General features: G+C 35.5%; 3 protein-coding genes and 1 non-coding gene across 4 annotated transcripts; all 4 read right to left on the reverse strand.

Annotated features, from left to right (window-relative positions):
• Positions 1-843: 843 nt before the first annotated feature.
• Positions 844-3,712, reverse strand: LOC125211480 (RHOMBOID-like protein 12, mitochondrial). Its single transcript, XM_048111297.2, has 8 exons — positions 3,327-3,712; positions 2,408-2,528; positions 2,211-2,330; positions 2,007-2,120; positions 1,718-1,759; positions 1,402-1,506; positions 1,283-1,324; positions 844-1,113 (listed from the first exon to the last, which is right to left on the reverse strand). The coding sequence occupies exons 1-8, from the start codon at positions 3,677-3,679 to the stop codon at positions 1,015-1,017; spliced, it is 996 nt and encodes a 331-aa protein (XP_047967254.1). The 5' UTR covers positions 3,680-3,712; the 3' UTR covers positions 844-1,014.
• Positions 3,713-4,953: 1,241 nt separating this feature from the next.
• On the reverse strand, positions 4,954-8,191 carry LOC125212410 (RHOMBOID-like protein 12, mitochondrial). The gene is made up of 8 exons (XM_048112576.2): positions 7,734-8,191; positions 6,759-6,879; positions 6,562-6,681; positions 6,359-6,472; positions 6,067-6,108; positions 5,749-5,853; positions 5,630-5,671; positions 4,954-5,458 (listed from the first exon to the last, which is right to left on the reverse strand). Exons 1-8 carry the CDS (start codon positions 8,069-8,071, stop codon positions 5,360-5,362), a joined length of 981 nt encoding a protein of 326 aa, XP_047968533.1. The 5' UTR covers positions 8,072-8,191; the 3' UTR covers positions 4,954-5,359.
• An 882-nt stretch (positions 8,192-9,073) lies between these two features.
• On the reverse strand, positions 9,074-11,859 carry LOC125212249 (COBRA-like protein 4). Its single transcript, XM_048112357.2, has 6 exons — positions 11,718-11,859; positions 11,563-11,642; positions 10,990-11,446; positions 10,470-10,617; positions 10,067-10,344; positions 9,074-9,509 (listed from the first exon to the last, which is right to left on the reverse strand). The coding sequence occupies exons 1-6, from the start codon at positions 11,782-11,784 to the stop codon at positions 9,217-9,219; spliced, it is 1,323 nt and encodes a 440-aa protein (XP_047968314.1). The 5' UTR covers positions 11,785-11,859; the 3' UTR covers positions 9,074-9,216.
• Positions 11,860-13,890: 2,031 nt separating this feature from the next.
• On the reverse strand, positions 13,891-13,993 carry LOC125217306 (U6 spliceosomal RNA). The gene has a single exon (XR_007175719.1). It is a non-coding gene; the product is annotated as a U6 spliceosomal RNA (small nuclear RNA).
• Between the last annotated feature and the right edge of the window lie 441 nt (positions 13,994-14,434).

Genomic DNA, 14,434 nt, shown 5'->3' on the forward strand with positions numbered 1-14,434 from the left:
ATACACGATAAAATGATATTTTTTCAGCATGCATAAAATGATACGTTTATTCCATAAAATGATATTTTTCGTCCATAAAATGAGGGTTATTAGATTATCACTATAAATATAGGTTATGATATGATCACATCCCTAAAAGTTCATTTGCTATGGTAGATAACTCCCTTATCATGGAGTTATCAATTATCATACCTAAGATACGTACTTTTATTGTAATTTTGTAAGAGTATTAATAATGATGCCTACATTGTGGTATGCAAACGTATACAGGTCAATAGTATCATATTTGCAAGCTTATAGTTTATAAACGCACCCTAATAATCCGGAATGAATAACTAATTCTCTTTTTAAGATGTTTTAAATGCATAAATACAGAAGCTTGGATATTATTGTATGATTATATTTTTGTATGTATGGGATGCTTTACTAGGAAGATGTGCATTTCTGTAGTGGGGTTGACATATGTCACGCCTAAGATCTTCTCCATCGGGACACATGTTGCATGCGATACAATCTCCAACATCGTCCCCTTCTTCATTTTTCAGAGATCCCTCAGCATGATCTCAAACCTCATCACGTCTGACACAACCGTGAAAAGAGAAACACTTCTATCAACAACAACGTTCATTGCGTTTAACCCCACGAGTTATTTTTCTTGAAGTCGGGCATATGCCCATCATTGACGTGCCAACCGATATAGGCAATGAAATCAATCGAATTTAATTTTAATTAAAATAACTCATTTTTTAGGAATTATTATAGCCTTATCCCATCACCATAAATTATTATTTTTTATTAAAAATAAATCTATATATTACCTTAAACAATATACATATCCTAAAATTCACAAAAACACCCCTAATCAATTAATTAAGAATTTAAGAGTCAGTTATTAACCACATTAATTCACCTTTCATTGAACTACCAAAGAATTTCAGACAATGACTTGCTCATGCAAAAAATCATATCTCGATAAATCAAATACTACTCTGTTTAATATTCTAAAGAGAAATCTCAGAATCGTCCAAAGCGTCCCTTCCTCTTCTGCAGCCACGCAACGGCAGCCACCGCCGCTCCACCTAAATGAGCAGATCCGCCAACTTCTCGGTCGCCCTGACATGAAAGAAGACAGCAATGCTAAATATCAGAGTAGCAAACAGACTCAAAGTTTCATAGACAATTATATGAGCACGAGCAGACGGAGGACCAGCATTACTAAATAAATACGCGTTTCAACAATTGAGTATTATGACAATGAATCGAATTTCAATGGTAAACGTACCTGCATTACGCTCAAAATGTCCTTGCCAACGATAAAGACCCCCTGGAAAAACATTAGGACGAGAAATGAGTGGATCGGCATTTTTTCTTTTCTTCATAGAGAAGTAATCTTAAGCTCACCATTAAAAATGCAGGAACTGGGAAAATGAGATCAAGTAAGATGATCCTTTTTGGATATAGAAAGATATCAAGCAGCATTATCGCACTCGTAGCAGCACTTGCACCCTAAAATTATATATATATAGAATTTTCAGCCAAATAAAAAAAGGGGTCAGTTTGATTCATGCTTAAAGAAAGATTTATCATCATGAAATAAATTTGAAGGCCGATTTCAGTTTCACGGATGCAAGAGTTGGAAGAATTTCACGGGAGATCTTGAATGGGCAGCAACGTGGATTGGGAAGAAAACAAGGCAAAATTGATTAGAATTGCATACCAGTGCTGGAAGTCTCGAGTGGGAAACACCTCGCAGATCATCCTAGAGATGAAAAAAGAATGAACAGGAATAAGTATATCGAAGTTCATAATGTGAAGATTGCATAGTCTGGTCTATTCTATACAACGGTTTGCATGATGACCGTGATACCAATTTCCAGACGAGAAAAAACAGAAGTGCTCGATAGAAGAGCCTAATCACTAAAGGACAAACTATGATTGAGTTTATTACAACTACATTACATTCACTGCAAGAAAACTACGAATTTAAACGAGTTCGACAACCTTACCCTGTAGATTGATGGTGCTATGAAAGCTTGATATAACAAATAAAATATTGAGCCAGTAAGTGCACCGGCTAGATACAACTTAAGCAAATATTGCGGTCCAAAAGTTTGTGCTATCTGTGCAATGAATACCAGTACATTAGTATAAAATAATTCTGACGAAGAAAGAACTGAATCAAATAACGAAAGGCACTTAATTCATCTTACACTTGTTCCAAAGAAGTAGAGTCCGATCATATTTGAAAAAAGGTGAATCGCGTCTCTATGGCTGAAAGCACTGGTTATCAGAGTGTGGAGCCGGCCACTTAGAATGTGGTCTACAGATATCTGAGAAGTAACAATAATCGGAATAAACAATTCTAGTGTTGCATCTGTTAGAAACAAAAATGCTATGAACAACCTACCATAAAATTCTTCACCATAAACGAATTGTCTGCAACCTTCCATAGTATAAAGACAGCAACATTTGTCGCTATTAATCCTAGCACAACTCCATCGGCTGTAAATCTTCTGAAAAATGAACCCCTGTAACGTGAAAAAGAACAATGATTTTCTTACTCATGTAATTTCAATGCCTATGCGGAACAAGTCATATATACACATTTTAGGTATACAACCAAGAAATTCGACTGTTGAGGGACGTGACGGGGTTGGATAACTAATTGTTGAACCAATGACGAGGAATCAGATATAGACAAAGATGACCGAATAGTGATGTTTGAAGTTCCCATCGATGTCTCCGTCAAACTATTTTCTTCCAATTGAGAACAAAACGAAGCATGATCCTCTTTATAGTACAGACTGTGAAATACTACAAATGTACAAGAAAGTTTCATATCTAAGATCCCTATATCTTACTCATTTGAAGCATCACAATATCTATTATCTATCGAAACTACTAAAACACAAACAATGTTATGCAAGAAAGGCTCGCCACAATTTTGAAATTACTCATTTAATCAGTGAAATTGTCATTAAAATTCCCTTATCCACCAACTTGCATTGGCCTTCTCTTACATATTAAAAAAACAAACAAAAAAACAAAGAAAGCTTTAAACACAAATTATTATATGTACCTGATTCACAAATCAAGTTCATCCCAAAACTCTAATTTAACACCATTGAATGGAAACATGTCTGATCACACCAATTAACAATATTTACAAATCAATTACTAACAACAAATAATAATAATTCCATAATTTCAACAAATCCAAACTAAGAAAGAGAAATTCAATCACTTCCACAATTCACAGAAAAACCCCATCACTATCAGAATAAAATTATTCATCAATTTCAACAAATTCAAACTGAGAGAAGTACCCGCGGCGGCGTTGGTCAAGTGAAAACGAGCTGAATAATCTTCTGCCACGCATCGCAACAGGAAATTTCGATCGCCCCTGCAAAAGGGCGCTTGAAAAAACCCTTCTTGCGAGGAAGGAGCTCGGAAAACCCCCTTTTTGGATCGTCCCTCTAGCGCCATTAGAACTGTATAATTTCCATAAATTGGAATTTGAGAGAGTGGAATACTCCGAGAAAGAGCGTTGGTGAGAAAATAGGCTCGAATCGGGCTTCAGAAATGGCGATGGAGACGCGGATTTTGGCAGCAATGAGTTTGTTAAACCCCCATTTTTTGCGATTTTAGTGAGCAGCCCCACGCCGAGCTGCCTTCGCATTTTTTTACACTCTGTTTATTTTCTCTCTCTCTCTCTCTGTTTTATTTGATTCAAACCCACAAAATCAAAATTTGACTAAAGTTTATATGGCAAATTAATGGATAAAATTATAATTTGATGATAGTTCTTATTTGCATAGGTCAATTTTTATATAAAATCAAAATTTGACAAAATTTATGTATAATACACAAACGTGTATCTTCTTAATTGAGTCGACGATGCACTCTTCAATTGGTAGACAAAATCAACATTTGACAAAAGTTCTTATTGACTATGGCCAATTATATGTAAAATTAAAATTTGATAAAAGTTCATTTAGAGTATAATACTCGAACGTATGTTCTTGATTTGTATAATAATCAAAATCAGTCAAAAAAGTATGTTCTTGATTTGTTGGCCGAAACAGGACTACTTGACTGTAAGCCAGCTAAGACCCCTATGGTCCAGAATCTCAGTCTGCGAATAGTAGAAGGAGCTGAAGCTACTCACCGTACCAATATCAGCGTCTGATTGGGAAGCTGATATACTTATCACACACAAGACTTGACATAGCTTATGCAGTTGGAGTAGTTAGTCAGTTCATGCATGCACCTCAAGTAGCTCACTGGGAAGCAGCACTGAAGATTGTGCGATACCTAAAGGGAACAGCATGCCATGGAATTCGGTTCGAGAATCATGGACATTTGGAGATTCATGGATTTACAGATGCTGTCTGGGCAGAAAATCCAACTGACAGGAAATCAACTGCTGGTTATTTCACTTCGTAGGGGAAAATTTTGTCACATGGCGAAGCAAAAAACAATAGGTAGTAGCATTATCCAATGCTGAAGCAGAATTATAAGGAATCAAAAGTGGATTGACTGAGATTCTATGGTTGAAGAAATTGATGACAGAATTGAACTTGAATTCACGGAATTCGTGTAAGTTATTCTGCGACAATAAGGCGGCGATTAGTATATCTGAAAATCCAATCCACATGACCGTACAAAACATGTGGAGGTGGATCGTCATTTCATCAAGGACAACATAGAAGCCAAGACAGTGGAACTTCCTTTTGTGAAATCTTAAGACCAATTGGCGGATATTCGGAAAAGTTAAGAATGAGTGATCCCATTACTTAATTTGAGGGGAGAGTGTTGAAAAGAAATCAATTAAAGAAGGAAAGATTTGATGATCACGTAAATTAGAAAATTGTCTTTTTTGTTTATAGAGCAAGTCTTACCATGTTTATATGTTTCTCAAGAGGGCTTGTATATTGTGATTAATAACATGAATGAATATCAAAACCAATTGTTTAATTCAACACTACCAAAAAATTTCATACAATGACTTGCTCATGCAAAAAATCATAAACATCCCACCACAAGTGATCAACTTTCCATTTTGGGTTATCCTACCATAAGTGATCAATTTCCCTTTTTAACAAAAAAAAAACTTTAACTCTCTCTTCCTATATTCTTCTCTCTTACTTTATTCTCTCTTTATTACTTTATTCTCTCTTTCTCTCTCTTACTTTTTCCTCTCAAATATTTTATTCTCTCCACTTTTATTCTCTCCACTTTAACTCACGATATATCATTTTTTAAAATTCCGTGCCCAAAAGAAATCCATCATGTGTGGTGGGACGGAGGGAGTACCATGTAAAATCAAATACTCTATTTAATATATTAAAGAGAAATCTCAGAATCGTCCTAAGCGTCCCTTCCTCTTCTGCAGCCACGCAACGGTAGCCACTGCCGCTCCACCTAAATGAGCAGACGCGGCAACTTCTCGGTCGCCCTGACATGAAAGAAGACAGCAATGCTAATATCAGAGCAGCAAACATACTCAAAAGTTTCATACAAAGAGACAATTATATGAGCACGAGCAGACGGAGGACCAGCATTACTAAATACGCGTTTCAACTATTGAGTATTACAACGATGAATCGAATTTCAATGGTAAACGTACCTGCAGTACCATCAAAATGTCCTTGCCAACGATAAAGCCCCCCTGGAAAAACATTAGGACGAGAAATGAGAAGATCGACATTTTTCCTTTTCTTCATAGAGAAGTAATCTTAACCTCACCACTAAAAAAGCAGGAAGTGGGTAAATGAAATCGAGAAAGATGATCCTTTTTGGAAATAGAAAGATATCAAGCAGCATTATCGCAGACGTAGCAGCTTTTGAACCCTACAAATTATATAAAAATATCATTTTCAGCCAAATAATAAAAGGGTCAGTTTGATTCATGCTTAAAGAACGATTTATCATCATGAAATAAATTTGAAGGCAGATTTCCGTTTCACGGATGCAAGAGTTGGAAGAGTTTCACGGGAGATCTTGAATGGGCAAGACAACGTGGACCGAGAAGAAAACAAGGCAAAATTGATTAGAATTGCATACCATTGTTGAAACTCTCGAGTGGGAAACACCTTGCAGATCATCCTAGAGATGAAAAAAGAGTGAACAAGAATAAGTATATCGAAGTTCTTAATGTCAAGATTGCATAGTCTGGTCTATTCTATACAACGGTTTGTATGATGACCGTGATACCAATTTCCAGATGAGACGAAATAGAAGTGCTCGATAGAAGAGACTAATCACTAAAGGACAAACTATGATTGAGTTCATTACAACTATATTACATTCACAACTGCAAGAAAACTATGAATTTAAATGCGTTCGACAACCTTACCCTGTAGATTGATGGTGCTATGAAAGCTTGATATACCAAATAAAATATTGAGCCACCAAGTGCACCGGCTAGATACAACGTAAGCAAATATTGCGGTCCAAAAGTTTGTGCTATCTGTGAATGAAATACAGTATATTACTATAAAATAATTATGATGAAGAAAGAACTGAATCAAATAACGAAAGGCACTCAATTCATCTTACACTTGCTCCAAAGAAGTAGAGTCCGATCATATTTGAAAATAGGTGAATCGCGTCTCTGTGGCTGAATGCATTGGTTATTAGCGTGTGGAGCCGGCCACTTAGAATGTGGTCTACAGATATCTGAGAAGTAACAATAGTCGGAATAAACAATTCTAGTGTCGGCTTTTTTAAAAACACACATGCTATGAACAACCTACCATAAAATTCTTCCCCATAAACGAATTTCCTGCAACCTTCCATAGTATAAAGACAGCAACATTCGTCGCTATTAATCCTAGCACAACTCCATTGGCTGTAAATCTTCTGAAAAATGAACCCCTGTAATGTGAAAAAGAACAATGATGTTCTCACTCGTGTAATTTCAATGCCTATGCGAGATAGAATCAAGGAGGCATAGGCAGACAGATACTCACTCGTTATCACCAAAGAGTAAAGTAATACTTGAAGTCATATATGCACATTTTAGGTATACAACCAAGAAACTCGACTGTTGAGGGACGTGACAGGGTTGGATAACACGAAGAATCAGATATAGACAAAGATGACCGAATAGTGATGTTTGAAGTTCCCATTGATGTCTCCGTCAAAACAATTTTCTTCCAATTGAAAACAAAACGAAGCATGATCCTCTTTATAGTACAGACTGTGAAATATTCCTAGTACAAATGTACAAGAAAGTTTCATATCTAAGATCCCTATATCTTACTCATTCGACGCATCACAATATCTATTATCTATAGAAACTTCTAAAATGCTAACAATGTGCAAGAAAGACTGCCCACAATTTTGAAATTACTCATTCAATCAGTGAAATTATCATTAAAAATCCCTTATCCACCAACTTGCATTGGCCTTCTCTTACATATAAAAAAACAATTAACAAAAAAACAAAAGAAAGCCTTAAACACAAACTAATATAGTACATGATTTACAAATCAAGTTCATCACAAAACTCTAATTTGACACCATTGTATAGAATTATAGAATCATGGCTGATCACACCAATTAACCATATTCACAAATCAATTAATACCAACATACAATTCCATAATTTCAACAAATCCAAACTGAGAAAGAGAGATCCAATCACTTCCACAATTCACGAAAAATCTCAATCACCATCACAATAAAATTCAGCATCAATTTCAACAAATTAAAACTGAGAGAAGTACCCGCGGCGGAGGTGGTCGAGTGAAACCGAGCTGAATAATCTTCTGTCACGCATCGCAACAGGAAATTTCGATCGCCCCTGCAAAAGGGCGCTTGAAAAAACCCTTTTTGCGAGGACGGAGTTCGGAAAAACCCCATTTTGGATCGTCCCTCTAACTCCATTAGAACTGCATAATTTCCATAAATTGGAACGTGAGAGAGTGGAATACTCCGAGGAAGAGCGTTGGTGATGAAATCGGCTCGAATCGAGCTTCAGAAATGGCGATGGAGACGCGGATTTTTGCAGCAATGAGTTTGTTGAATCCCCATTTTTGGCGACTTTAGTGAGCTGCCTTCGCATTTTTTGTTTTCGCTCTATTTATCCCCTTTTTCTTTTTTTTTGGGTAAGAAAAGCAAACGAAGCCCGATTACACACTAACGAACGTAAAAAAAAAGAAAAACACTTAAACTATCATGCATCAACCAAATACTAAGACTCAATAATGGATTCAGTCTGTTTATTCTCTTTCTCTCTGTTTCATTTGTTCATATATTTTGCACCGGGTTTTTCTCAAATCTTTAACGGCTAATTAAGACAAAATCAAAATTTTGACTAAAGTTTGCATGGCTAGGTAAAATTATAATTTGACAAAAGTTCTTATTTGCATAGGCCAATTTATATGTAAAATAAAAATTTGACCAAATATTATGGGTATAATACACGAACGCGTCTCCTTCTAACTGATCGATGTTGCGGCGTTTAGGGCACGTGGGGATGCACTCTTCAAATAATAGACAAAATCAAACTTTGACGAAGGTTCTTATCGACTATGGCCAATTAATAGGCAAAATCAACATTTGACGAAAGTTCGTATTTGCATAGGCAAATTTACATGTAAAATAAAAAATGACAAAAATTGGATCGATTTACAGAGTGTAAAGGACGTGGCGATTACATGCTTAAGAGCGCATATTCTAAGACCAATTAACAATGGAGCATCTAATATTTTTCACTTGTAAATACTCTCATTCCCTAGTTCATTAAATTGCTCCTTCACATTTTAAAAATCTAAGTTCATTTTTTTGCATATTCTTGAAATTTCTCAATCTTAGATATGAAATCAATAAAACCAGAGCGCAATCACTGCTATATTTAACCTCATCGACTATAAGGTGTGGTCAACTAATACCATGGAATTCAAGCTCACCTCCTACTAAAATTCGTCATTTTCTAAAATTATGTAAATTTCATTGCTCTAATGTTATTTAGTAATTTTTGTTTATTCGTAAACCAATTTAATTGAAATTTATAAATAAGAAAGAATTACAAATAACAAGAATGTGAAAAAATAGGTGAGTAGCGTAGTATGCTTATGGCTCAAAGAAATCATTAATTTCATATTCATATCATATACATCAACCACTCTTTAATATTCAAAAATCAAGAGAAGAGCAAATATAAAACCTTTTGCAATACAAAACTAAAAGATAATTTCACAGAAAATGCTACAGAAATTGTGAAGCAGCAATGATCAAAAGCAAGAAAGCTGCAAATCTTGAAAATGGGGTTAGAATTTTTATATATGCAGAGTTTGGTAAAATGGGGTAAGCATCAGGTGGTGGAAGCATGCATTCATCCCCATTGAAGTAGATCTTCCTCGGAAAAGCCCATCCCTGCTTGAAAGTGAACTCATCCTTGTCCTTCTTCAGCAGTATCTCTGTCTGAACATTCCCCGACTCCCCGGCCTCCATCAGCAGGTCGTTGTAGAACTTCATCCCATAGAACATGGCCGTGTCATCTGGCGATCAATCCAAACACATCGACAAGTTAGATGGTCGAAAATAAGGCCATATGTTATTTACGTGTGGGAGAATATAATGTTACAGACTAAACATAGAACGATTGACATGCTAGGACAAGTAGCCCGTTTGGTCTATATACCTCACATTAATTGTCTTGTATCGATATGTGTGGAGTATGTTAGAACTCATCCAAAAAACTACTAGCTCATTAGTTACGCGAAAATAAGGCCATGCGTTATAAATGTGTGGGAGACAAAAAATGAGAATTCATACCAAAAGACTAAGTATGTATTATAGACCAAACATGAGAAATCATCCCAAAAGACTAGTTTATTGGAATAGAGAGCCTATTGGGTAATTTAACTCCTAATTAATTGTCCAATATCAACCGTTTCGTTTATAAACTTCACATCAATTGACTTATGTGGAGTATATTAAAGACCAAACATGAAAACTTATCTCGAAAGAATAACCTATTAGGAAAGAGGGTGAATTTGGTGTATAAATCCTACATCAGATATGAGATATTAGAGTTTTGTAACAGAGGACTCACTGATGGACTGGTAAGGGACGATGGGTTTGTAGTCGAAGCTGAAGACTTGGGTGACGTTGTTGAGATTCGGGTGCTGAGCCACGAGGGTCCACTGTGTGAAGTTCATCCTGTAGTTGAAGTTGGTGATGGCGATCTTCACTCGCCAGTAGTCTTTGTAGTTCACCTTCACGTGCCAGTGGACTCGTATCGGGCACATGTGGTGCGTGCACTGCAGTAAGGGGGTGTTGTCCTTCTTTGGCGTGTTGATTCCCAACATCTTCAGCTTGTTCGAATCGGGCCTGTATACAAGAGTGATCACGCAGAAAAAATTATTCGCGTGGTTTGGTCTCTAGTTATGCATTAGAATTATCAATATTGTGTGTGTGTATGCAATGTTCATATTGAGGATTGATTTAGGTCTTACTTGATACAGTCCTTTTTGTTGCGGCAGCCGCAGGAGCATTTGGAGCAAGGAGTGATGGTCTCGTTGTAGAAGGACGACAACGAGACGCAACAGCTCGGGTGCCTCGACACCAGGAGTTGTGAGTAAGTGCACGTCACATTCCACGTCACTGCATGAACACGAATACTATCCGATTACTTCATTAGTTTATCCACAATCGTTGTTGAAACTTGCCCGACCCGATCTCATTTATCATTTAAGGAACCTAATACTCCATATAAATTTTACTTCTAGCTGTGACCCCAACTCAACTTCATTAAATATTATCTTTTAATAAAAAATATTTATATATTCAATATACAATAAAAATAAAATTTAGTAAAAACTATAACACAAATAATTGAAGTACAAAATATACCAAAGTTTGTGAAGGTAAAAATGCAGGAAAAAAAACCGTGAGAGAAGGAAATTTTAGTTTGTGCATGAAATGAATAAATAATGGAATAAATTTTTTAATAAAATAACGCAAAAGCATGCTTACTTAGAGCCTGGGTTTTTCTTCTCCGGTCCGGAGTTAGGTACACGGTGGAAGGCACGATTTTGGCGGGGCCACAAGTGTATCCCGGTCCGGGGCCTAGGAGGGTGAAGTTGGTGGGGAGCTTGACTGTCTTGTTGGTGGTCCCAGAAAGACCGACACTAACCTGAAAGGCCGAAACGGCTGATGCAGGGTCCTGGCCCCACGAGGCCATGACCCCGCCTTTGCAGCAGTTGGCAATTTGTTGGTTGTACGGAACCCCAGGAAGCAAATCAACAACCGTGGGAACCCTCTTGCAACAATGTGGCACATTTCCCTTGAATTTCGAGCAATCGCCTTGCTCGGTCGTCTGGGCCCCGACCATCGACCATATCACCTCCTTCTTGGCCCAACCCCACGTCATAGTCCACCCGGGGCTCATGAAGTGTCGATACATTTGGAAGTTGAACATCGTCACCAGCGCCTGTCGACATATATACTGATTTTAGTCACGTGCCATGCTTTCAAATTGAAATTGCACCCATTCATTATGTCTGTGCGTAAATTAGGGGTGTAAACGAGTCGCGTCACAAGGCTCACCACGTATCCATCGGCGGTCCAAGATATTACATCCCATTTGATTGTTACGTTCCCGAATGGATCCAACGGGTCGTACGAGTCTAGAAAATTTCAAGAAAGGATATAAATTACACAAAAATAGAAAGATTAATACTAAAAAGTTCAAGAAAAAATACCTGCATTAGAAATGATCATGGACAACAATATAGCCCATAAGGTGAACTTCAATATATTTTGATTCATTTGGAAGATTTTTTTTTTCTATTATTGCAAGTGGTTCTAAGTAGTGAAGAGATTTTATGAAGATTGGGAGTGTTATGTAGTTGTGTGTGATGATGAATTGGTATGCCCAATGATTTCATGTCACACCTAATAGTTGTTGAAATTTCATTTGATTGTGTGTGATTATTAATTTGATAATTGATAATTGGCTGTGGAGAAAATAGGAGGGAGAGATGAGACACTTGAACTTAATAAAAACACAATTAGCGTCACGTCTTAGTGGTGCTACATCATTTTATCATACTGATAAATTGCAATCATTTTTTACTTACTTTTTCGAAATTAGGAATTAGTGTGATCAATTTAAGTTATGTATAGATTATTCAATATAATGATATTTTGTTCCCAACACCTAGGCATATATAGTTTCTTTTCATTTTTACTTAATTTCTAAAAATCTAATTTGTTCTCCTACTTCATGTTATCTCCATTTAATTTACTAAAACACATTTGTCTTAGTTCTTGTTCTAAATAAAATGTCTCATTTAAGTTTGGAAATGAGAAGTATCTAATTTCACCATTTCTATTCTAAATTACTACAATCTTTTAACTTTGGCATATTGCAATCATAAAAAAGAAAATAACATGTCTTTACATTGCCAACTTTTGAGTTGTCACAGCTTTGAGAAATGAATTTGACTTGGTTGGATCAAAACAAATTTAAATTTGAAATTGCCAATCATATTTTTCAACTTACATTCACCAATGAGTCTAAAAAAATTGTTTAAAGATTTTACCAATCATAAGTAATCATTTGTTGTGATTATTTTAATACGCGAAAAGTTTGATAATTACAAAAAAGAATAGGCTTTTTCGGGCCTTCGGTCAATTCAAAATAATATGTAGATTAATTTCTAAGCTAAAATGATAATGGGATAAAGTCACACCACATTTCTATTTTAAATTCTCATGTAGGGTTGTTGGTGGACCAAACCGAGCCGGCAAGGTTGGACTCGGCTAACGAAAATTTATATTGGGCCGGCTCAAGCTCGGCTTGGCGATTGGATAATGAGCTCGAAATTGGTTCGAGTTCAATTCAACAATTATTTGTTTGTCTTAAGATCGAGCTCATATATTATAGTGAAACATGCTATTTTAGGTTTGAGCTCAAAAACATAGAATAAGGAGCATGAGCATTAATCATGTCAATATTTGTTTCCATTTGACATATGTTTCATACTTTCATTGCCTAAAATTTTCATTTTTATGATTTAATATGATTATCATAATAATATGTGTAAACAATTTAAATTTGTTGTTATTATCAATTGTTATTGCTTTTTGTTTAGTTACTAGTGAATGATAGTTAATTTATCCTTGATTTAAATTATTTTGAAAATTTATTTCATTTTCGCGAATTTGTTCGCTTCGTTTGCAATATAATCACGAATATGCTTGCGAGCAGACGTGTGATCATGCTAATAAACATATTATTTGTGAACATGATCGCTTAAATTTCAATCGGACACAGGAAGGCTCAAGCTAGGCTCGACAACGACAACCTTATCGAGCTAGAGTTGAGGTTTGAATACGACTCATTACTATATGAACGAATATTGAACGAGCTCTCGTCTAGTCTTACTCCGAATAATTTGCGAGCGAATTGGTCCGTGAAAAGGAGTACAAAATACACTTACACACCAATCTTATTAATTCAGTTTATAATTTTTTAAATGTTAAAATATACACCTACTTTTTTCAGCCACTCAAGATCATAGTAGATATTTATTTCAAATTGTTGCTCCACAAATATTGTGAGATGAATTGGGACATATATAGTCGTCCTATAGATTTTTCTCCACTTAGAGTGGTTGAAAAAATTCGAACGTGTCTAATTTGCTGCTTACATGTTTAAAGTGAATTCAAAGTTCATATTAAAATTACAAATTAAATCAACCCAAAATTATTTAGAACTTTTGTTGTACATATGCCATGAAGGAAAAATACATAGATTGGTGATTAATTTAGTGATAGTTTTAGTCTAATCAAATCACCGATACTAATACACTTACACACCAATCTTATCGCCAGCCTACGAGGTCCGAAAAACTTAATTGATATACTTATAAATTATAATTTTAATTCTTGATTTATATGTGTCATCCTTGTGCAGGAGTCATGCTAATCTTCTCTGTATCGTTCCAATTTTATCAGATGTCCCCGAGGGTACTAAATTATATTTTAATTCTTCACATGATTATAATTTTAATTCTTCACATGTTACAATGTCATATGGGTCAACCGACCTTATCGTTGGTCTAGAAGGAGTGAAAATTCTATTATAGTGAGGCAGCTTCACCCAACACGACTTTCCTATATGCATTGACTTATAATTGGAGTCAATAGAAAATTTCAATTATCACTATTCCAACTCATTCGATTAAAATAAAATTAATATATTTTCTCTTTGAAGGTGCGAGATCTCAAATTCTAAATTTGTTTTAGACAGTATTTTATTTTTAAAAATGAGATAGTTTACTAAAGGATTTCACAAAACAAAGAACTCATTGAGAAAAATAAAGTACATTCAGTTGAACAAAGAATATTTACACAATCTTTTTATAAGGTAAAATGTTTAAGTGGAATTACGACAGGACTAATAATTCATGCA

This window comes from Salvia hispanica, chromosome 3, assembly GCF_029641045.1.
Source record: "Salvia hispanica isolate PSC_SH4W2 chromosome 3, Shi_PSC_v1, whole genome shotgun sequence".
NCBI classification, from domain to species: Eukaryota; Viridiplantae; Streptophyta; class Magnoliopsida; order Lamiales; family Lamiaceae; genus Salvia; species Salvia hispanica.

What these genes read in the sequence shown, in the direction of transcription:
- LOC125212410 (XM_048112576.2), bottom strand. Translation starts at nt 8,071, where the DNA reads ATGCGAAGGCAGCTCACTAAAGTCGCCAAAAATGGGGATTCAACAAAC. An exon ending in TCTACTTCTTTGGAGCAAGT is followed by an intron (nt 6,473 to 6,561) that starts GTAAGATGAATT and finishes TTTCATTCACAG; the next exon opens with ATAGCACAAACTTTTGGACC. An exon ending in TAGCACCATCAATCTACAGG is followed by an intron (nt 6,109 to 6,358) that starts GTAAGGTTGTCG and finishes TTTCATCTCTAG; the next exon opens with GATGATCTGCAAGGTGTTTC.
- LOC125212249 (XM_048112357.2), bottom strand. Translation starts at nt 11,784, where the DNA reads ATGAATCAAAATATATTGAAGTTCACCTTATGGGCTATATTGTTGTCC. An exon ending in CATGATCATTTCTAATGCAG is followed by an intron (nt 11,643 to 11,717) that starts GTATTTTTTCTT and finishes GAAATTTTCTAG; the next exon opens with ACTCGTACGACCCGTTGGAT. An exon ending in AACAAAAAGGACTGTATCAA is followed by an intron (nt 10,345 to 10,469) that starts GTAAGACCTAAA and finishes TCTTGTATACAG; the next exon opens with GCCCGATTCGAACAAGCTGA.
- LOC125211480 (XM_048111297.2), bottom strand. Translation starts at nt 3,679, where the DNA reads ATGCGAAGGCAGCTCGGCGTGGGGCTGCTCACTAAAATCGCAAAAAAT. An exon ending in TAGCACCATCAATCTACAGG is followed by an intron (nt 1,760 to 2,006) that starts GTAAGGTTGTCG and finishes TTTCATCTCTAG; the next exon opens with GATGATCTGCGAGGTGTTTC. An exon ending in CAGTTCCTGCATTTTTAATG is followed by an intron (nt 1,325 to 1,401) that starts GTGAGCTTAAGA and finishes ATGTTTTTCCAG; the next exon opens with GGGGTCTTTATCGTTGGCAA.